Source organism: Rhinolophus hipposideros (genome assembly GCF_964194185.1).
Source record: "Rhinolophus hipposideros genome assembly, chromosome: 17".
NCBI lineage: Eukaryota > Metazoa > Chordata > Mammalia > Chiroptera > Rhinolophidae > Rhinolophus > Rhinolophus hipposideros.
Window position 1 is genome coordinate 40,428,718 of NC_138063.1, and position 22,775 is coordinate 40,451,492.

Below are 22,775 nucleotides of genomic sequence, written 5' to 3' on the forward strand. Positions count from 1 at the left end.
GTAACGAAAGCTCGCTGATGAAAACTGGTCTATGGACCAGCTTGAGTAGCTCTGCATTAAAACAGAAAATAAATATTCTCTAACAAATAACACTCCTGGCATGATACTGAAGCCAACTCATCATTTTACCTACCAAGCATTTAACTATTTAAGGAGAACCTTGTATGTAGTGGTGGGTGGGGCTTTGTGATACGTGACCTATAATATCTCCAAAGAGTTCACGACTGAGCTCCCCTCCCCCACGTGTACAGGGTCATTTTATGCCTCTCTCTTCTACTCACCCTCTACCCTCCAGTATATCCAAGTTCATCCTGAGTCTTTCCTGGCATGCTCTGTGCTTTTAGTCACCTGGAAAACTACCACTTATTAAAAAATTTTTTTAATTAAGAAAATATTTCATGAATACAAAAACAGATGGAGAATATACCTGTATATGCAACCATCTTAAGAAATCAAACATTACTGATGTAATTGAAGCCCCTGCATAGCCCACCTTGTCTCCATTCCCTTCTCCCTTTCAGAGGTCACCACTACCCTAAATTTGGATTCCCATGTATAGTTCCATGCATGTTTTAATAGTTTTACTAAATATTCATTTATCTATAAACTGTAACCAGTCTTTTTTGTCATGTTTTAAATATTTTTTATACAAATAGTATCCTGCTGTACACATCCTACTACAACTTGCTCTCTTTGCCTCACTCTCTTTTTAGATTTAGCCATATTGATATACCTGGCTCCAGCTCACTCACATGTATTGTTGTATGGTCTTTCGCTGTATGAATTTATCACAATTCTATCCATCTCCTGCTGATGGACATTTGGGTTTTTTCCGATATTTTGTGTGTGATTATAAGCTGTGCTGCATGGAACATTCCTATACGTGTCCTTTAGTGATGTTCTGAGACTCTCCAGGTAGAAATGGGTATTTCCAAGACCCGCATAACACAACTTTTTCCAGCCTCTTAGTCTCATCTGTTCACCGGTTGTCACCCATAGCAGCTGGGTAGCAACCTGAGTCCAGGACTATGGATTAATTATCTGTGTGTCTTCATTACCCAGGAGAGTGCCACATAAGCCAGGTGTGCAAAAGCACTTGATGATTATTTTTTATTTTGTTTCTTTCCACTTACATGGTGCTATTAGCCAAGAACTATTTTACATTAGCTCATTTAACCCTAACAGTCTCATGAGTTCTGTGCTGTTATTTACCCTGCTTCCAGATGAAGCAACTGAGGCATAGAGAAGTGAAGTGGCTGACACAAAGACTCCCCGCTCATAAGCGACAGAGCTAGCACCAAAATCAAGGCAGTCTGGTTTGGTTCACCAGCTCTTAACCACTGTGCTATTATACAATTCAACTTTTGTTGAATAAATTAATGAACGAACATAGAAGGGCAAAAGCTAGAAACACATTCTCTTTCATTTGAAAGCATTTGTGGGTATGAAGAGAGTAGTATCTCCTGCACTATGCCTTATGCTCTTTTTTTTTTTTCCTGCTAAAGGTTTTATTCAGAGAGTACTTCTCTTTCTTAAAAGAAAGGGCAGCACTTGAGGCTCACAAGAAGTAATATGGAACCAGAAATCAATGACAGTGCCTCTAGGGTGGTGACATTCTGACTTGGTTTTCCAACTTCCTATTTCCAAATACTACATCTCACAAGAGGGTGGCTGAAAAATATATGATATTTCATTAATATTGTGTTAGGACAAAACACATTGTGGAAGAGAAGTGTCGGGAATGCAAGTAAATAATGTCAGTTTAAAATGAGAAAGGCTGATGGATCAGTGCTCCAGCCATGGAATATTGCTATAATCCCATGTTCAGAACACTGCTGGTGCTGGCAGGAACCATTCCTCCATCCTCAATAAAGGTGGATTCCACAACTTTCAAGTCACAATGAGAAAGTAGGTCCTGTGTAGTATCTTATCAACACATTCTGATCAGAGAACCCTTACTTGAACTTGCAGTAACACTCTACCAGCCGGGGCCTGGAGGACTCTTCTTTCTGCCTGCGTCAACTTACTGGGAAGGAAAGTGGTTCAGGTCCCTGACATACCAGATTATTTAGGAGACGTAGGTGATGTGCACTTTTGAAGGATAATGGGAGGAAATCAACTTTCACATTTCAAGGAACCAAACAATTATGGCAAGAAAGACAACCGGCCCTTGAGTAAATAAATGCCTTTCCTTTCTTGATGAATGTGGTAACTTATCAAAGAATGAGCCTTGGTGCTTGGCAAGGAGGGGACACACCAACCTTATTTGCAGCATCTCTGGCCTGCTGAATTAGCTCTCGTATGCGGTCCACATCGTCAGAGATATTGCCCAGTGGCAACAGCTGTTGGTTGATACTTTCAATCTTGCTCAAAAGATCAGGCAGTTTGTTGGTTAATTTCTTTACTATTGGTGAAATTACAAAACAGAAATTTGTGAGTTGAGAAAAGATTAAATACAGATGTTTTCATTGATAGTATTTGTCAAGTGGTATGTTTGGGTCCCAAATGTTGGACAGGATGACTCAGAATCAGGTAATACCTTTTCTAAATATTTCAGGGATTTTATTCTGCAATCTAGATATCAAATCATTTTTCTTGACCACTATAGAAAAAAATAAATCTTTGTTTTTTGATTCTTAATATCAATCACAAGGCAATACCTCTTGGTTCATGGACCTATACCTCCACTCTATAAAAGGGAAAATCAACAGCAATGTTAATATGTCCTACCAGGTCCTTTTAACGATTAGAATACCCATCCTCTGAATTTGTTATGTGAAGCTGTTTTCTAATGCTTTAACTTCCAAGGTTAGACTTTATTGGGGAATAATTTAAATTGACCAAAGCACATAACACTGGAGAAAATGGACGATGTGTCCTGGCCCAAGCACGTCTGATACCTGAGTTATCCGCATCAGTAAGAGCCTCGTTGAAGTCTTCACTCTGTGCGCTTCCATAAGTATCCTTAAGTCTTTCCACATCTGTCTGAATGGGATTGAGCCCATCTAGAACCTCATTTGTGATGTCGTTGGCACTTCTGACCATACTCTTTGCATTATTGATCATACCGTTGATGTCATCTAATGCACATACAAATAGGGAGGTGTAAGTATCTAAACTGTGGGACAAAATAAGCCAAGTACAGTAGTGGGTTCAGGAGATGCTGACCTCTCTCTATCCCACGAAGATCATCACGGATGGCAGTGATATTAGTGTCCATCCCCTCTTTCTGAACTGTCATACTTTCCAGCGTTTGCTGTAGGTTGTTCAGAGCTGGATTGATTTCTAAAATAAAAGATAGCATTAAGAGGCAATTACTCTGTGGATTTTGATTCTGCATTGGTATTGGTAGCTCCTGAAGTAGCCAGTGTCTGCACAGCATTGAGCAGACCTGCACTTTAGGGGTCATCCCTCTGCATGTGCCTAGAACCACAACCCCAGGGTGCTCTGCGTACAGAGGTCAGGAACATATCAGAACCTGTGGTACCTGTGGTTCTGTGGTACTAGGCTCCTTGGAAATGCACATGAAGAGAGGGGCTTAATAACCTAGCAGAAGGCGTAACTTCCACTCCATTCAGTACAGGAGTCTCTGCCCTGTAGAGAAAGGGATGTGTTTGTCTAGTTCAATTGCACTGCTGTGTCCCAGCCCAAAGTGCCATGTCTGGTACTAGTCGGGGCTTAATATTATTACATATTTATTGAATGAATGAATGACTATAGGAACAGATCAACAAATGAACAAATGAAATCTCTTCAGTCAGAGTATGTTGTTGCTAGAGCTTCATCCAAGCAAACACACATACAAGTAAGCATTGCTTGTTTCTGTTCATTTCCAAACTGACACATTTAAGGAAATTCAGTGAAAGGAACAGAGTTCACAGACATTCCTAACAGAAAATATTGACACTTTGGGGTCTTGGAAAATGACCAGTGAATGCTTTAAGACCAAGTTAATAAAAGATGGCTTAAATTATGATCCCTGAACTGGTTTAAATAATGTAAACTAAAAACGTTATGATCTGTCTATGCGGAATCTAACAACAACAACAAAAAGCTCACAACTACAGAGAATAGATTGGTGGTTGCCAGATGTGGGGGGTTGGGGTTTGAGAGAAATGGGTGAAGGGGGTCAAAAAGCAAAAAGTAAGTAAGTAAGTAAGTAAGTAAGTAAGTAAATAAATAAAGCTGGTAGAAAACAAAAGAAAAAATAACAATGTAGTTTGCATCCTAAATCCGTTTAAAACACTTGACCTTAGCTCTAATTTTATAAAGGGAGCAGATGTCATACTAGGAAATTTTAATTCTTGACATTTTCTAGGCAAATGATTATATGTTAATGCATATTTTTTGTATTTTGTTTTTCATGTATTTAATTTAAATACATACATACATACACACATACATAAATTTATTATTGGTGCAAAAGTAATTGTGGTTTAAATGGTTAAAATAGGGGCAGCCGGTTAGCTCAGTTGGTTAGAGACTGTGCTCTTAACAATAAGGTTGCTGGTTCAATTCCCACATGGACCAGTGAGCTGTGCCCTCCACAACTAGATTGAAGACAATGAGCTGAGGGGTCCTGTAAAAACACACTGATCCCCAATGTTCCCCAGTAAAAATTAAAAAAAATAAAAATTAATTAATTAAAGGTTAAAAATAATTGCAAAACCGCAATTACTTTTGCACCAACCTGAGAGTAGAAGAAACCAGAGAAAATCAAGAGACAGAAATTTGGTGAGATTGAGACGGTTTAATTCTTAAAAAAAATAAATAAATAAATAAGTGGAAATTTTTCAAAGATAAAATTTATGATTTAAAAATTCTTATCCTTTACAGTAGTAGTGGGTCTTGGTACTTTTAAGTTGCTAAGATCTTAGGACTTAACGAAAATTTGCAGCAGTTACACTAATGACCTGAAACTAATGTTCTTGACCTTAAATAAAAAACGAGCACTGCACATACCTCTATGCTGTGTGGGTTCCAGTGCCATGGTCACAGGTGGATTAAATTAAATAGACCCCTGAAGTCCAAGACAAAATAGGCCTTTCACCCTCCAGATTTATTAATATTCATGAGGTTCTGGCTAATTCAGTATATCTTAGACTAATAGGTAGAAACATCAAATCTATAAGATAAACCATGGATTTACAAATCTGTGTCAATGCTGAGATTCAAGAAGAGCATTTGTTTCTAGGGCTGCCTCTCCTGGTCCTATACGTTGTTTTCAAGCCATTGATTATCCTGACCACTCCCCCAACCCCCAGTACCTTGTTGTAGCTTCTTCTGTGTTATCTTGGCTTCATTTAACAGTCCAGCACTCTCAGAACTCAGGCTTTTCGCTTTTGCTGGAAGATCTTCCTTTATCACTGTCTGAAAGCAAAGTGTTTATCAGTCTCAAGCATGTGGTATACCTTCGGAAACATGGAGGAAGATTTTTCATCCTATCCTAAAGACCTTATCTTTAATTTTTAAAAGATGAGGAAGAGGTTTAAAAAGATTGTTCCTTAAAAGAGAGTTAGGGCTCTAGGTAGACATTTGTGGTTTGGGGAGGTGGACCTATCTCTAGTGACATACTGACAAATTATGTGACACCTGTCTCGTTTTCTCACTGTCCCTTGTACAATACGCTCTGCAATAACTGAAGACAATACTGAATTGCTTTTAGGTTTTTAATCTTTGGGCAATAAAAGTCTTCGACCTTCCAAGAAGGCCTTTTCCCTAATTTTTGGATATTTCATATTTTGTTATTGATTTTTAAATATAGGAATATAATATGGTGCATATAAGATCCCATACGACTCCACAGAGTCCTATGTGTAGGTGTAAGATAAAGAATAGGAAATAAATGGTTGCCAAATTGTGTACAAAAACCTCTCTTCTTTGGTAAATGTTAATACTTAATCACAGCCTAAAGGGATACCTTATAAGAAGCAAGATATAATATTTACCTTGGTTCAAAATTGATAATCACTGTAATTTCTCTCTGGTTGTACAGAGTTTTAAAAATTGTGCTATATGTACCAGTTGAATAAATACAAAAATGACCCATATCTAGACCAAGTTCAAATCTATTCTATATAACAAGTTCAGATGTCACATCATGCTTTTTTATATTCCTCAGTGCACGCAGAATGAAACTAAGAAAGTGAGCCTTCTCTACATGTCGAGAAGGTGCCAGTGCAGATGCCCACCTGGAAGGCAGACTCAGAGGCGCTAGTGGCCTTGTCAGCCGCGTCCTCCGCCGCTTGGATGGCGGTGAGGATGTTCTCGTAGGCGGTGGCCGCGTCCACCGCACAGCGCACGAGCTCATCCGCACTGACATTCCTCTTGATACTGGAAGACAAACAGGTGAAGTGCTCCAGCAGCCCTCCCCAGCCTGCAGCCGAGGCCTTGATTCATCTAGCAAACGAAGACCTGAGGTTGGGGGGCTCTGCAGCTCTACCCCAAGGCCGCAACTGGGAATCAGAGCCCTGTTGCCGGTGGGGTTCGGTCCTGGGCACTGCGCCCGCCCTCCACCTGTTCTGGAGATCCAGCCGCCCAGGGGAGGCGCTCACATCAGGCACCAACAGCGCCTGTGTTTAGACCTCTGGGGCCCACACTCACTCTTCCAGCTGCTTTGCCAGCTCCTGTAAGGACTGTGCGTGTTTCTCTGCCTCGGCCACCAGCGATGCTTTGCTGGCAGATTTGGAAAGTTCTCTCACTTTGTCACTAAGTTCATGTCTTGCTTCATTTAAAGTGGCAGCTAATTCTTCATATGCCTATTTTTTACAAGTAAACAGAGACAGTGTCAATTTAAGCAAAGAATGTATATACCAGTTTCTTGAATTCTGTCACAAATGACATGTTCCAGGAGGCAACAAAAAGAAATTGTTTTCTAAGCCCATTTACTACACCAATTAATCTTTGATTAGTTCAGATAGTGGTGTAATATTCTCCCAAGTTTTACCCCCCATTGGAACATTTTCCTTATGGTGGGTAACCCCTTTGATAAATTTTATAACAGCACACTGTTATCATTAGTGTAAAATTGTACTGAACCGAAACACTTCTTTCTGATTTAGAAATAGCGATCATAAAAGATATTTCCAAAATGCCCATTGGGCTGCAAATGTCAATTTTTTATCAGTCCTAAATGTGTTCTACTAAAAAGGTATGCTTGATATTTTAAACACAGGATAATGATATTTTTTTTAATCACAAAAGTAACATTTGCTCATTGCAGGCAAATTAGGTAATACAAACAGACACAAAGAAGTCACATCATTCACGGAGGGGAGGGGTGTGAACCCTGCAGTGAATGATGTGAATTCTTTGTGTCTGTTTATAATACCTAATTTGCCTGCAGTAATCAAATTTTGGTATATTTCCTTCCAACTAAAAGACTGGAGAAAAAACTATGTCAGCTCATCTCATAGTTTCCTCGCAATATAAATTAAATACTTTTCGATTTGTTGGAGAACAAGGTTCATCTCTACCTCCTGGTTTTTCTCCATCAGCTGTAGCACCACGTTGGTTTGCAGTAAGGAAGCGTCTGCAGTGGCTAGAGACTTGGTGAAATCACTCTGTAGGGAATTCATTTCTTGAACTTGTCTCTGGAGAGAATAAAAAGAATATCTGCTTGAGCTACAGGATATATAATTGGCAGGCAAGGCATATTTATTGGACAACAGCATATAAGTAATTTCAGAGTCAGAATGTTGTCTTGAACTTAAAGAGTGTCCAGGCAACTTCAAACTGAGGGGAAATCAGTTCTCTTTGCAGTGTCAGTGTGTTGTCATAGTTTCCTCAAACTGCATGCCAATGAAGCCATAGTTGTCATTGTTGAAGAAGGTTTCTATGCTGGGGTCAATTTGGCCAATGAGAAGGATATGTAATTAAGCTCCGGTTTGTAAAGCAGAATGAGGGATTTTTAACTATGTAAACCAGCACCAACCATCAGCACATCTATTTGCCAGTCCCCATGAGGATGAAGGTAGGCTTCAAGAGAGCACAAAGGACCTGAGAATGCAGGCTAGGAGGCTGTCAAAGTTCAGAGACCCATAAAATTGCATGCTGCTACCTTGCCTTGGCATAATCAGGACTTCCAACAGAGATGTAACTATTGAAAGAGGTATTGGAGTTAAGCATATTGCCATCCACTAAGATATTATTTATTTTCTTTCACCAAGTTCTTTTTGGGGGTCAGTCCTATTTTATTCCACTTTGATCTTATTGTCATTTCATAATCGCTCACACCTTTGTTGTTGGTTTTTGCATACAATGTTCACCATTGAAAATATATGTTACAGAATCTTCAGCTCTAAATTCTGTTATGGCAGCTCCTGCATGAGGCCTGTACTTTAACTTATTTTCTATAAAGCAGATAATGGCTTGAAATGCCCTTGCTGGTGATTATGATAATGATGTTTACACATCTGACACAAAAAGTACATTATTTAAAATATACATTATAGGCTTTGAATTAATTACAACAATATTCGTTTAATTTCTCATCTACTTGGCAACATTATTTCTTCAATACTCTATCAGCCAGGAACCGGGGTGAAACAATTTACTCTGCTTTCTCCGTGGTTTAAGTTCAGAATGTTTTCTAGCAATTGAGGGGTAGAAATGACTGGTTTAGCATTTAATGCCTCATTCTTGTTTGATTAGCATTTGCCCTACAGACTAGATGTACAGACAGGTTCCTGGCTATGCCACTTTATTAATAATAAAGATCCCTCTCCCTCATCCTGGTCACTAATGAAAGCATGCAGATTCTGACTGTGAACTCACCTTGATGAATTCCAAATTCCTCTCGTTTTCTTGGTTGAGGCCAGTGGCCTTCTTTGCTTGGGCAGCTGCTTCCTGTAGCACAGCATGGAGGCCAGTGAGTTTGCCTTCATATTCATTTAAAGAATCCCGTATGCTCTTAACAAGTCCATTGTTCTCCACCTGGTGGTTTTCCATCCAGCTCCTTATCCGATTCAGCACTGTAATACATCACTTTATGTTTTCCACGTGAGAGATGAGTACGTTACAGCTAAGTTGTAAAGACTACAGAAGGAGAATTGCGTTTCTACGCATTTCATGGTTTCCTTGAACTTGAGTGGGAATGGGAAAGGAAACTCACATTTATGCACCACCTGCTCTGTGCACTGTACTCGTTGCCTCATTTAACTTTCATGATAACCACATGAAAACAATAATTAGCATTCTCATGCTTCAGATAAGGAAATGGAGGTGGTGAGAAGTTAGATGACCCAAGAATGCCTGACCAGTCAGCCTCGGGACTGGAACTAGATCAGCAGAGTATGAAGCACATACTCCGTATACTACTCATACTGTCTCCTTGCAGTTAAAAGCCAAGGTTAATATTAAATTGAAATGATATAATGCTAAAATAAAACTGCTACTACCTGTGTATTAACTATTGATATATTATTTTACTAGAGAACAATATTTGAAGTAATATTTACTAGAGAACGGTATTTGAAAAAGTATGCACCAAACCAATATTTCTCACAGCTTTGAGCTAATGAAGCATTTTCCCTAATCAAAACCTTTAGATATATTCAGTTAATTTCTACTATACTCATTTTTTTGTAATAGTAGTGCTAATACCAATTTGTGGTTCAAAACTCCAGTGGTGGTCAGGAGACCATTAAAAAATGGCATAATGAGAAAGTTGGAAGGAGCTAAATGAAAGAATGAAAATGCAGTTAAAACGGAAAAAGAGGTATCGATATCTAGTACCTTAAGAGAAGAACCTACTTTTCTTATGCATGATGGTAAGGTATTACATTCTACAACCTCTTGGTAACTTGGGGGCTACCCATTTTCACCACATGGTGCTCTAACGGTAATATACACTGAAATGACAATACCTTCCATCTGTAACAGAACTCGATATTGTACTTTGTACATTGTATTTCAAATCAGTTAGAATGGATTGGATGCAAGAGTTTGGGAATGTCCTTACAGAGCTGAGCCTCTCTTTTTTCAGCTTCTGCCTCTCTCAGGTGCTTTCCAAAGTTGCGACTCCGCAGTTCTCTCATCATGCGCTCTGCTTCAGCCAACTGTCTGGAAAAATCACCCGAAGGCACATTGTTTCCTTCTCCATCTGTCCCAGAGATCTGCCTCAAGAGAACTAGAAAACATCGAGTTGTTTATTAAACTGGGAATTCTGGACTCCAGCAGACTATAGAAAAAGGCAGACATTTCCATGGGAAGGTTCATATTAATATTTTAGTATCGTTGCAGGATCTTTTTCATAAGGTTGAACTATTAAAGAAAAATGCTTTCAGTGTACAAAAAAGGGCTATCTCATGTAAAAAATATTTAATTGGACTGAGTAATTTTCTTACTGTGCACATTCCGGATGACATTTTTAATCTTTGTGTCCAGCTCTTTTGCGCTTTGGGTTGTCCGATCAACGTTGTTATATAATGTTTGTGCTTTTCTGGAATTTATTTGAACCTATATGAAAAATAAATTAATTAGCAACAAATTAAGTTAATGGGGGACAATTAACAATATTTTGAAAGCAAAAAAAAAAAAGTTAATTTTATTGACCTAACACATTACCTTTTCTTGCAAAGCGTCAAACTCACGATTCAAATTACTTAGTTCTTTTTCAAGGCCATCCACTTTTGAGCCCTGATTTGAAATGGCAGAACGGTAGTTGAGTAGCTGATTCTGAAAGTAAAATACAAAGTTAATCTCACTTTAGAGTAAAAATTTGGAGTAAGTCCTCTCAACTTGCTAAACCTGGTGATGATATGAAAAGATTTACTTAACAAGACCAATGCTGGTTCCAAGAAAACCATATGGTTCTTTGAAAAAGGCTGCATGAAGATTCTACTTTCTGATGTAAGTTTTGATATGACTCTAAAATAAAAGTAGCAAAATTTAAACACATGAAAAGACAAGAGATATGTTAGTTGAATTAACGGCCTATTGTAAAAATGAAGGTGATACCACTTATCTGATGTATTAATTTCCAGATTCTACAATAAATTCAGTTGTTCTTAACCTATATTTAACCTTATGATACTAAAAGCAGTCCATACGGCTACTTTATCAAGGGAACCATTAGAGTCAAAGAATTTTAGGGCAGGAGGAAAACTCAAAGCTCACTTAATTGAATACCTTCATACTACAAATGAGAAAACAGAAGCCCAAAGAAGTTGGGTGATTTGTCCATGCCATGGCTGTATAGCTAATCAGTGACTGCTTCAGGCGCAAAATCCAGCTCCTGTCCTTTTTTGGGTACTAAATCACCTCATTACTTTTAGAAGGTGACATTGCTTCACATTACATCTAGAATAGTGCTTATTTTCAATTGTTTTGGAACAAATTTGTTAAAACCTTAAAGTTTTTTACAAGAAAAAGAAATACTATTACCTCCCTTCGTATGTGAGAGCCAGTGTTGGGTAAAATAACACAGACTTTACAGCTCACGTCTAAACCCTAGGTTCATCACTTAGTAGATAAGTTCACTGAGGCTTATCTCCTTCATCAGTATAGTAAGGGTTATAATAGTAAGATGCTGGGTTGTTTTTGGTGATAAGTAGGTTAATATATTATAAAAAGTTATGTATACACAAGCATTCAAAAATGTTAGTCCTCTTCTCATACATATTGCTACTGAATTTTCTGAATTTTCACAGTGTGTGTGTGATATAGCCAGAAAATAGTTTTGTTTTAATTTTACTATGGGAAAACTGAGACACATCATTCTGTTAAATAATAGTAGAACACATGGATAAAAAGTATAGTAAAGCATGGTCTTTAGAATTTGATCTTGGTTTGAATTCTAGATCCACCACACATTAGCTGTGTGATTCTAGGCAAGTTACTTAGCTTTTCCATGCCTATTACAGGAAATAACACTATTTTCCTCAGAGGACTTTGTGAGTCTTAGCACACAGTCTGGCACATAGGACAGGTACCAAAGTGTTGGTCCTTTTCCCACATTGAAGAAGTGCAGGGTTGCATTAATGACATCAAAATAACTAGTGGCTTTTCTCTCAAAACAAAAGCCTTTCCCCTACCTCCCCTCTATATTAAACCTGTTAATCATGGACTAAAAAGGTCCTGATGGGATAGAAAAGAGCCATTTTTCTGGCATTATTTTTTGCTATGTATACCCAGCTATAGCCACTTAACGGATTTAGAATCAGGCCTTACTTTTAAAAAAGCACATATTAAATTTTCCCCCAAATCTCTTTCCCTATGTCTAGTTTAGGGTTTTATCTCATCTAATGAATTGGATCTTTTCATATCTACCTCTTCTTTTTTGCTTTCTGGTATTTTAAATTTTTTAAAAATTTCTTGTTCCTTCTATTGGTTGTTTCTTCAAAGTCATTTTTCAGATTGTCCTACAATTTTTCATTTTCTCTAAAGGGAACTCATTCTCTTTATTGTTCCTTCTGTGGGATGTCTTTCTTATTGTTATTTGTCTATTCAGGTGTTTGCAAGCTCATTCTGAGTGGGAGCTTTCCCTCTTTCTCTGCATTTTCTGTGCCCTGTCCAGTGATCTTACGGTTATCACCATCCCACCCTGGACACCCAGTCCAGTAACAGGTCTTAGATTGGCAGCTTAAGACTTGCACACTATCGTGATATTGAGGATGTCACATTCCAGGACAGTTCCTGGCTTGTGAATCTTGTACAGATCCCAGCTGTAAGTTTGTTGTTTTCCTAAGTTCTCACATAGCCATTGCCCAACAATTGGCATTGGGCAATTTCAAGGTGTTTTCTTTCAGCCTTTATTCATGGGCAGAAGAGTCCCCATTATTCCCCAGGGAGCCCCATATGGAACTTTAGACTCTATTGCTTCTCAGGATACCCTTTTAGCCACCTTCATTCCAACTGCACATAGGACATTCTCCCAGATGGACCATATTCTGAGCTATGAAATAAAACCTCAACACATTTAAAAAAACTGGAATCATGTGAAGTATATTCGCAGATCACAACTGAATTAAATCAGGAATCAGTAAAAAACAGTTATCTGGAAAATCCCCAATTTAGAAATCAAACAGCACACTTCTAAATAACTCAGGAATCAAAGACATGTCACAGGGAAATTAGAAAATCTTTTGAATTGAATGAAAATGAAAACACAACATTTTAAAATGTGTGGGATACAGCTACAGTAGTGCTTGGGGGAATTTTTAGCATTAAATACTTATATTAAAAATAAGAAAGGTTTTGAATAAGTAAAATAAGATTTCATCTTAAAAAACTATGAAATAAATAACAAATTAAACCCAAAGCAAGCAGAAGGAAGAAAAAATATGGATAAGAACAGAATTCCATGAAATTGAAAACCGAAAAACAGAGGAAAATCAATGAAATAACAATAAATAATAAAATAAAATTGATAAACCTCTAGCCAGAATAATCAAGAAAAAAAGATAATATACAAATTACCAACATCCAGAATGAATGAGAGGGCATCAATACAGATTTTGCAAATATTAAATGGATAATAAGAGAAAATTATGAACAATTTTATGTCAATACATTTGGTAACTTAGATGAAATGGGACAAATTATCAAATATCACTCAAGAAGAAATCAGTAACCCAAATAGTCCCATATCTATTTTTTGAAAATTGAACTTATGGTTTATTAAAAGAAACAAACAAACAAAAACGTCCAACAAAGGCCCACATGGCTTCACTGGAAAATTCATCAAACAATTCAAGAAGAATTAATAACAATTTCACACAAACCTGTTTTTGAGTCTTCTGGATGCATTATAATAAGTTAAAATCTCTATAAGAAAAATTAGCCCAGAAACATTCAATAAGAAATGTTTACTTTGAATTGTTAGTTTTATATGTTCACTAGAACTTGCCACCAGCAAAAATGGTATTATGCTAAGTGAAATACATCAGAAAGAGAAAGACAAATACTGTATGATTTCACTTATATGTAAAATCTAAAAACAAAACAAATGAACAAATAAAACAGAAACGGACTCAGACGCAGAGAACAAACTGGTGGTCGCCAGAGGGATGGGTGGTGGGGGAATGGGCGAAAAAGGTAAAGTGGATTAAGAGGTACAGACTTCCCAGTGTAAAATAAGTAAGTCACAGGGAAGTAACAGAGAGCATAGAGAAAATAGTAATACTGCAATAAATTTCTATGGTGAGAGAAGATAACTAGACATCACGGTGATCAGTTCATAATGTATATAAATAATGAATTCCTTCGTAATACACCTGAAACTAATGTAATGTTGTAAGTCAATTATACTACAATTTTAAAAAGTCTAATCTTTATTTAGATCAGAGAAAGGAGGAATGCCCCCTTGAGCCTTAAAAGGAGTCAACCCCTCCTTTCCTGCTTGAAGAATGTTTGTTCATTCATGCAGCATCTATTCACCACATATCTAATCTGCGCCAGCGTCATGCTGGACCCATCGGCTATTTACCCTCAGGTCCTTGGTCTGGGTCTCCAAGTGCTCCATCTGCTCCAGAGAGCCTGCACTGGCACTCAGGTCCTGCAGCTGAGACTTGACTAGGCGGAGCTCATTTCCCATGGTGGCCAGGTCGTTCAAGAGCGTCATCACACAGCTGTCACAATCTGTAGGGGCCACAACAAAGGCAAGTGTTCTTCAGGCTGGAGCCACAGGAATGCAAACAGAGCGCGAGGGCTGTACAGCCCAGTTAATATGCACGCAGATCACCACAGGCAAACATCGAAATCCTAGACTTCTCAGGGAGGGACACAGATTCTGAAAAAGCGAGGTCTCTAGACAGGGAACATTTTAAAAAGAAATGGTGGGTAGAGAAAATAGGTGAAGGTGGTCAAAGGTACAAACTTCCAGTTATAAGATAAATAAGACCTGGGGATGTAATGTACAGTGTGGTGACTGTAGTTAATAATATTGTATTTATATCTGAAAGTTGCTAAGAGAGTAGCTCTTCAAAGTTCTCATCACAAGAAAAAACTATGTAAACAAGTGTGATAATAAATGTTAACTAAAATTATTGTGATAGTCATTTGCAGTATATATATATATATATTACATTTGGTATATATATATATATATATATATATATATATATGTATATATATACACTGTATACTTTAAACTAATACAATGCTGTATACTGTAAACTAATACAATGTTATATGTCAATTATATCTCAATAAAACTGGAGGGGAAATGGTGATTCTATGCAAATTGTTACTTATTTTACATGTGGGAAAAAATAGCAATAAATAGCTTTTATTGAGTACTTGCTATTTACTAGACATTGTAATACGGGATCTACAATAATTTTTTTAACAACACTATGAGGTTGGTATAGTTAATATGTGCATTTTAGAAATGACGAGACAGAGGCTTGGAGAATAAGATTCATTTGCCCAAGGTCATATAACTCTTAGCTGACAGGCTGGATTTGACTCTAAGTAGTTCTTCTCCTACCTCCTCCCATCACTGCTTTCCCAGGCAGGAAAGTGCATGTTCCTGCATGGTGCTCGCATATCTTAAGCTAAAGCTCTCAACTTGGAAAGGAGGAGTGCTTTCTTTACTCACCATCACATTCTTCTCCAGGGCTGTCATCTTTGGGTTCTTGGTTTATGCAGTCTGAAATGAGGAATAACCAAAGAAGATAATGTTGCTTAGCTTGCTTTGCATATGTTTTTCAAGTTGGCTTTTCAAAAAGCTACATTTGGAAGATTTTAGTCACCAAATTACCCAGCATCACTGGCTCTTACCTATTTCCCTCCCTCACATGTGCCATTGCTCAGGGAGCTTTCTCATCTCCCAGCAGTCTTGCTGCAGGAACTTCTCTTGTGGCCTCTCTGATTATATATTCAGTTTCTTCTCTATAAAGGGGTCATGCCATTCTTACAAAATTGAAACTCCTAATCATTAGTGTCGAGGCTTTTTCCATTTGACTATGTTGACATTTCTATGTAACTGTTGACATTTCTTCCAACCTCATTCAAGAACACTCAATAAACATTCACTGAGCACCTTTGAGCATCCACTGTGTACCATGGAAGAAAATACAAAGATACCAAGATAAAAATCCCGACTGTTCTATGGTTTAATGGTCCCATGGGGGAGGCATAAAAATTACACAACAATGTGACAGAGGCTGTGAGAGAGGTATGCACACAATGTTACTGGACCCACACTGCCAACTACTGCAAATATGAGATGAATTTTGAGGTTCTCAGCTACAGTCCGGAAGGGCTACTCGTCATCCTTATCCATCGTTTACTCCTCCCATTTCTTTTTTCCTCATACCATGCATTCTTGCATTGAAATGCCCTCTCACTTCCCTCTGTAAAATCATCTAACTTCACCACAGGAAAACTCTAAGCTTGAAAATATCCTCGACATGCTACAAGGAGGCTTTCATGTTTGTTCTTTTTAGCAGTAGGCAATATTCCACACTTTGTGTGTATGTACATATATTTTAAACCATATTTATTTTAATTGTGAAAAAAATAATATAAATTCACTATGGAAAGTTTGGAAAAATCAGAAAAATAAGACAAAAACATCACTCTTGATCCTACCACTTAAAGACAATCAATGTCTCCTTTATATATATATTTTTATTTACTATATATAATTAGGTTTCTCTTATTCATCTTTTAAAAGATTCTTACTCATTGTCTTATATATAGATGGTTGTGTCACTTTCATTTTCTCAATTAGCCTGTCAATGCTTTACGGCCAGGAAAAATGGTTTTATTTCCTTCACAATCTCCTACAGCACCTAGAACAGTTTGTGGGAACTTGACTTATGTGGATGATTGATTTATCAGTATAATTTTCTCAGCAAGTTTAAGTTTTGACCATCAAGGAACCTATACATTATTATTTTTTTTATTAGTTTCAGGTGCACAAGACAAAGTAATACTTAGACGTTTATCATTTATATCCCTCACACTGTGTGAACCCCCCTCTCCCATCCACTATCCCTCTGACATCGCACAGAGCCATTACATTTCCACTGTCTCTATTGTTAATGCTATACTCCGCTTCTTGTAAGTACATACACACATATATATACATATACATATACATATATATATGCATATAAAATTATAGTTGACATTCATTATTGTTCAGCTTCAGCTTCAGGTGTACAGAGCAGTGATCAGACATCTACATCACCCCTGAGGTGGTCTCCCAAATGGGACACATGTCCATCGGATACCCTACAAAACCTTTACAACATTATTGATTTCCCCAAATTGATTTTCAAAACCCCTTGGCCATCTTGTGGTTACCGACTGTTTTCTAATCCCCTCACCTTTCCCCTTATCCCCGCCCCCCTCCCATCTAGCAACCCTCAGTTTTTCCTCTTTGTCTCCAAAACTGTTTCTGATTAGTTCATTCACTTATTCTTTTCTTTAGATTCTGCATATAAGTGAGATCGTATGGTATTTGTCTTTCTCTGTCTGACTTATTTCACTTAACATAATGTTCTCTAGGAAAGAACCTGTACATTATTAATTGAAAGAAAGAATGGGAGAGAGAAAGAGAGAGAGAGAGAGAGAGAGAGAGAGAGAGAGAGAGAGAGAGAGAGAGAGAGAGAGAGAGAGAAACGCTCACAGGAACAAACAAGTCTCATGTGTGAGCATTTGCTTCTAGTTTTGGAAAAACTAGTTCCCATCCTCATTTCAGGTTGCTTATTTTCATTAGTAGAGCAAGGGGACAAGAGGGTTGAAAAGACATTAACCTCATGAATACGCTGTGTGGGATGTTAAAGCTTCTTGAACACCTGCAAAAGAACTCATCTCGTTTTAAAACATCCCTGTTCATCTGTAAACATTTGACACTTCTTCCTTAGGATGATTTAAAATAGATTTCCTTCTAGCTTCCACTCTTTGGTACACCTTCTATCTCTCATGCCACACAGAACAAAACCAACCCTTCTCCCACACACCAGCCTTTCCCATGTGCACTTTCCAAGTCTTCACTTCACTGTCCTGGTTTGTCAAATCCTTCATGTGACATGGTTCCAAGTTCCTTCACAATCTCACCCTCTTTCTGAACAAACTGTAGTTTGCCTATTGTCTTCTAAAGATATAAGCCCCATGTGAGGACTTATGTAAGCAACGTACTAGTGTCCAGTGAATTAGACACTAGAATTCAGTGAAGATTGTATGAGGCATGTTAGGAGCCACATTACTCTCCTGAGCCATATTAAACTTACTGCTGACAAAAACCTTAGTCTTTTTACATCTCCTACTACTAAGCCACATCTCACTTATCACATACCTAAATGTTGATTTCCCCCCACCCCCATTCAACTGTAGCACCTCATGCTTATCCCTAACATAATTTGTGTCTGGTTAGAATTGCCCCATTATTCCAGGCTGTTGAGGCCCTTTAATATTCTAAATGTGTCATAGGAGGCATTTGCCATCTCTCAGAACTTTGTGTCACCTGATAACAAGGGTGGGCATGCCTTCCACATTTTCATTCAAATCAACAATGTGAATTGATGTTGAAGATGAAGCCAAGGATAAAGGCCCCAGGCATGACAATACACGTCTCATTCTAGATTGGTCTCATTCTAGATTGATAATAATCCATTTACTCTGCATTCCTTTAGGAACAGTTACTTGACCAGCTCTAATCTAAACATCCAGGGTTTTGTTCTTCGTTTTGTCCATAACTATAAGATGAGAGATTTTTTCTAGGGGTTTGACATTGCACGATATCAATGACATTTTCCTGAGAGATCACATTAATATTCTCTTTCAAACAAGGAAGAGGATAGTCTTCCTTTCTCTTCCAATTTGGTCCTAATGTACCCATACTAATTCCCAGTAATTACCTTTTCCTTGGTATGTAAAATCTATCTCAATTCTGCTACCCATGTCCTAGAACATTTATTGCTATTAGAGAAAGAGTACTTTGACTTCTTCAGATATACACACAAAGAAAGCTGGTGTGATGATAACTTTATGAAAGGGAGGTCTTATCAAAATTATTAAAATAGGGGCTGAGGTTATTTTGGCTTTAATTAGTTGAGTTTTAAAAACAATTTACTTAAAAAAAAAAAAACAACCTACTTGAAGTAAGTTATTCACCAAAGCTGAAAATACTGCCTAAGCATTCCAGAAGTTGTCAAAATAAGGGGACCATTTGTCAGCTGGAATCATGTATTGTGCTTCCTGAAAATATTTACTTGGGTTCTTTGCCTGCTACTTTATACTAGTCTGATAAATGTAGGTTAACAGAGGTGTGAGTTGATCTTACCTCCAGTCAGGTGATGACAACTGCCCAATTGGCCATTGCTGTTACAACTGCACGGTTGGCAGCTACCACCAAGTTTCAGGGGATTCCCAAAATATCCTGGTGCACACCTACACAAAATACAGAAAAGAGGAGAAATATCCAAAGAACTCATCATTTATTCCATCCAATTTTCTCAATCTCTAGCTCCTTGTTTGGGATATTGTAACCCTATAGAGGAAGGCTGACGTAGATTTTCAAGAATGAATGTGTCTCAGTACAGAGATATTTATAACTTGAATGAGGATGGTGAGAGCAGGAGACAGGAAGAGATTGATCCCTTCCTCCCTGACACCTAGGATAACAGAATCCTCAAATACCTCTATATCTGAATGGCACACAGGAGCCAGTGGTTTGACCAATATGGAAATCAGGAATGGTTGAATTTTATGCAAGAGTTATATTCCTGAAGATATCACACAATTATATATTACTTAATATACAGCTAATTTCCTCAAAGAAGAAATTTGAAGTAAAATTTATATAGTTTCAAATGTTTGCATAAAGGAGGTTTTATTAATATTTCTTACTGTACTATTTCAAGTCTGCATAATTCATGTTTGCACTAATTTCTGCATTGCTGTCTATAATGGGGCTTAAGTAACTGAGAGCAGTTACAGCTGCTACCCTTGGCCTTGAAATTTCATTAGTCTTAGATAATTTAGGGATGAGAACTCAGTTCCTTATCTACAAGTTGAAAGACAATCGTCCCTTGGTTATGATTTTCTGTTTAAAAAAAATAAATATATATTAACGTTTCTGGAATTGGGATGTAAATTTAAACAATTTATACATTTCTGTCCATTAGCAAAGTTCTACTGCTAATCTAACCCCCCAAAACTGTCATTAAATGAATGTGTGTGTGGTGTCTCATTGTCAAAGGAATTGATAGAATCAGGGATATATGGTTTTTGACCCTCTTCCCCAAATTTAAGCTTTGCATCAAAGAATGGTTAGGTAATCTAAATATGCATTACCAACGGATACACTGGTGATACAGTGCAAAGGACATGGGTTTTGAACCAGGAAGATCTGGTTGGATCCCTGCGTCCACGATGTACTAGTGTGGTCTTAGGATGCTGTCTTAATTCTTTAAATTTCAGTTTCTTCATCCATTTCTCCCATGAAAACATAAGCTCCATGAGGGCATGAATTTTTTTCCCCCCTTTGGCTATTTCGCTCACTGCTATCTCCTTAGAACCTGAGATAATCCCGGGGCCATATTAGGTGTCAGACAGAAATATGTTGAATGAATGAATGAATGAATGAATGAATGAATAATTGGACATATTGAACTATTTTGATTGATGGATGTAAGATAACAGGTAATGTAGTAAAGAATCTAGTACAATGCTTGCATATGATAGATACTCAATAAAAGATAGCTGCCATTTTAAGACATTATTAAATATTCATATTATGCATAATTGGTATCATTTGGAATTATTACATTTCAGAAAACAGATAGGAAGCAGAAAACCCACGTCTTTCCTAGTTATCAAAAAGGTGACTGAGTTGGCTTAGTCTACAAAGCGGGCTGGTAGGGCTTTGTAACAGGGCTTTACTTTATGTGACCAGTCCCACATTTTACCTGACAAACCATGCTAGGCAAAAGATCTATGTTTTAAATACTTCATTTTTAGGGTGTCTCACCTATATAAACTTTCCATGTAAAAGATTCATAATTATAAAATACTGTATATTGAAGTTACATAAATATTCAGGAAGTTTGATTCCATTTCCTTACTTTTGCAGAGCATTAGTTATCGATGGCGAGAAATGACTGGTTCCCTTATTTGCATTTTATGGTAGTGGCTAAACACAATGGACTGAAATAAAACTTCCTGGTGTCCTAGATGACATTGGTACAACAAAAAAGAGCAGAGAACACATTTATCATCTATGGCTCTGAGTGGCTGAGGGAGAAAGACATGAGCTGGAAAGCCTTTCCTACCCCTCCCCCAGACTGGCTGCTCCTTCGCCAGCCTATCTCCTGCATATGTTCCTACTTTTACTCTATACTGTCCTTGTATTTATCACTGCACAGTTAACAACTAGTCCTGGAACTGATGCTTGGCACAGAGGAGGTGCTCAATAAATGTTTAGCAAATGAACATTAAAATGGCATTTACCTGTGAAAAAACTTTAAAAATCAAAAGAAACAATAGCTCACTTTCTTGAGATAGCAAGTGTAACAAACACAAGCTAAGAGAAGAACTGTTAATTAAGAATTTCTCTTTTCACATCAGCTGCCTGCCAAATGGATGTGTCATCCAACCTATTGCTGTTTTCTGCTTCACTGTTTGTGAAGAACCATAAGGAGGATTGAATTAGGATGTCTCTCCAAGGTGGGAGACCCATAGCTTTTAAATCACAGAGTCTGGAAGATCTTTCCAAGCCCCATTGCCCACCCCACCCATCCTTCCCGTCTCAGTATAGTTGTCCCTTCTGCCCCTCACCCTTCAAGGATGGTTGGATGTCCCTCCTAGTGCAGTCCAACATAGCCTAGTTATGTTCTCTAGGCTTATGTTCCCTCAGAATTTTAACGGCTCATTTGTATGTCTGTCCACCACTAAACTGTAAAAACCTGTGAGAGCAGAGTCTATGTTCTGCTTGTGAGTCTGTAGTGCTTAGCACAGTGCCAGGCATATACTGGGATCTCCATATACTATTTTTCATTGAAGAAAAGAATGAATAATAGATCTGAGGCAAGTGTGGGGGGATTTCCTCTTGCTGAAATGGAAAAGAGAAAAACCTTGAATTGCTGCTTTTTAGTGTAGGACAGTTACAGATACTTAGTTTCCCCATAATAAGGCAGTCCTCCTTTCCACTCACGGCAGGTATCCACTAGGCCTTTGGGCTGTCTTGCATTACTTCCCTGACCTGAACCGCCTTCCACCTCCATCTTGCAGCTCCACTGGGCTCTAATCATCCATTTAACCTACTTAAATCCCATCTTGTCTATAAAACGTTTCAGATAACTGCAGTCTAGAGTGGCTCTGCCATACTATGAAATCCAGTTGAATTAATTTTGTTTTTTTGAAATTTGATAAAACTCTTCTAAAGTTTAGCCAACATGAAGACTCGAATGTAAAAAATAAAACCATAAAAATACTAAAAGAAAATATGCTTAAACATTTATGTTACCTCTCTAATGGCTGAACCCTAAAGGATAAAAGAATAGATACAAATAACAAAACTTTACTGTGCTTATATAGAATTGACAAAACAAGCAAACATTCAAAAAACATACAAACAGAAAACAAACTAAGGAGAATCTTCATTACATATAGTATAAAGGGTTATTTTCCTCTAAAAATAACATACAAACCAATGAAAAATTAAAAGAACACTCCAGTAGAAAAAATGGGAAAAAGACCTGGAAAGCAGTTCAAAAAATGAGATTTACAAGTGGCCATAAACACAAGAAAAAAGGTCCAATCTGATTATTAAACAGAGAAGTGTAAATTAATGTCATACAATATTTCCCTATCAAATTGGC

General features: G+C 37.6%; 1 protein-coding gene across 2 annotated transcripts in view; it reads right to left on the reverse strand.

Annotated features, from left to right (window-relative positions):
• Nucleotides 1-22,775, reverse strand: part of LAMA3 (laminin subunit alpha 3) — a 250,555-nt gene that overhangs the window by 34,606 nt on the left and 193,174 nt on the right. For both annotated transcript variants that reach the window (XM_081078751.1, XM_081078752.1), the window contains 14 exons: nt 19,238-19,344; nt 15,542-15,592; nt 14,429-14,580; nt 10,567-10,677; nt 10,347-10,458; nt 9,962-10,129; nt 8,776-8,972; nt 7,476-7,592; nt 6,604-6,758; nt 6,192-6,333; nt 5,268-5,370; nt 3,169-3,285; nt 2,901-3,080; nt 2,262-2,404 (listed from right to left, as the gene is read on the reverse strand). In XM_081078751.1, coding sequence (XP_080934877.1) covers nt 2,262-2,404; nt 2,901-3,080; nt 3,169-3,285; nt 5,268-5,370; nt 6,192-6,333; nt 6,604-6,758; nt 7,476-7,592; nt 8,776-8,972; nt 9,962-10,129; nt 10,347-10,458; nt 10,567-10,677; nt 14,429-14,580; nt 15,542-15,592; nt 19,238-19,344 — 1,855 coding nt within the window. The remainder of the gene's footprint in view (nt 1-2,261; nt 2,405-2,900; nt 3,081-3,168; nt 3,286-5,267; nt 5,371-6,191; nt 6,334-6,603; nt 6,759-7,475; nt 7,593-8,775; nt 8,973-9,961; nt 10,130-10,346; nt 10,459-10,566; nt 10,678-14,428; nt 14,581-15,541; nt 15,593-19,237; nt 19,345-22,775) is intronic.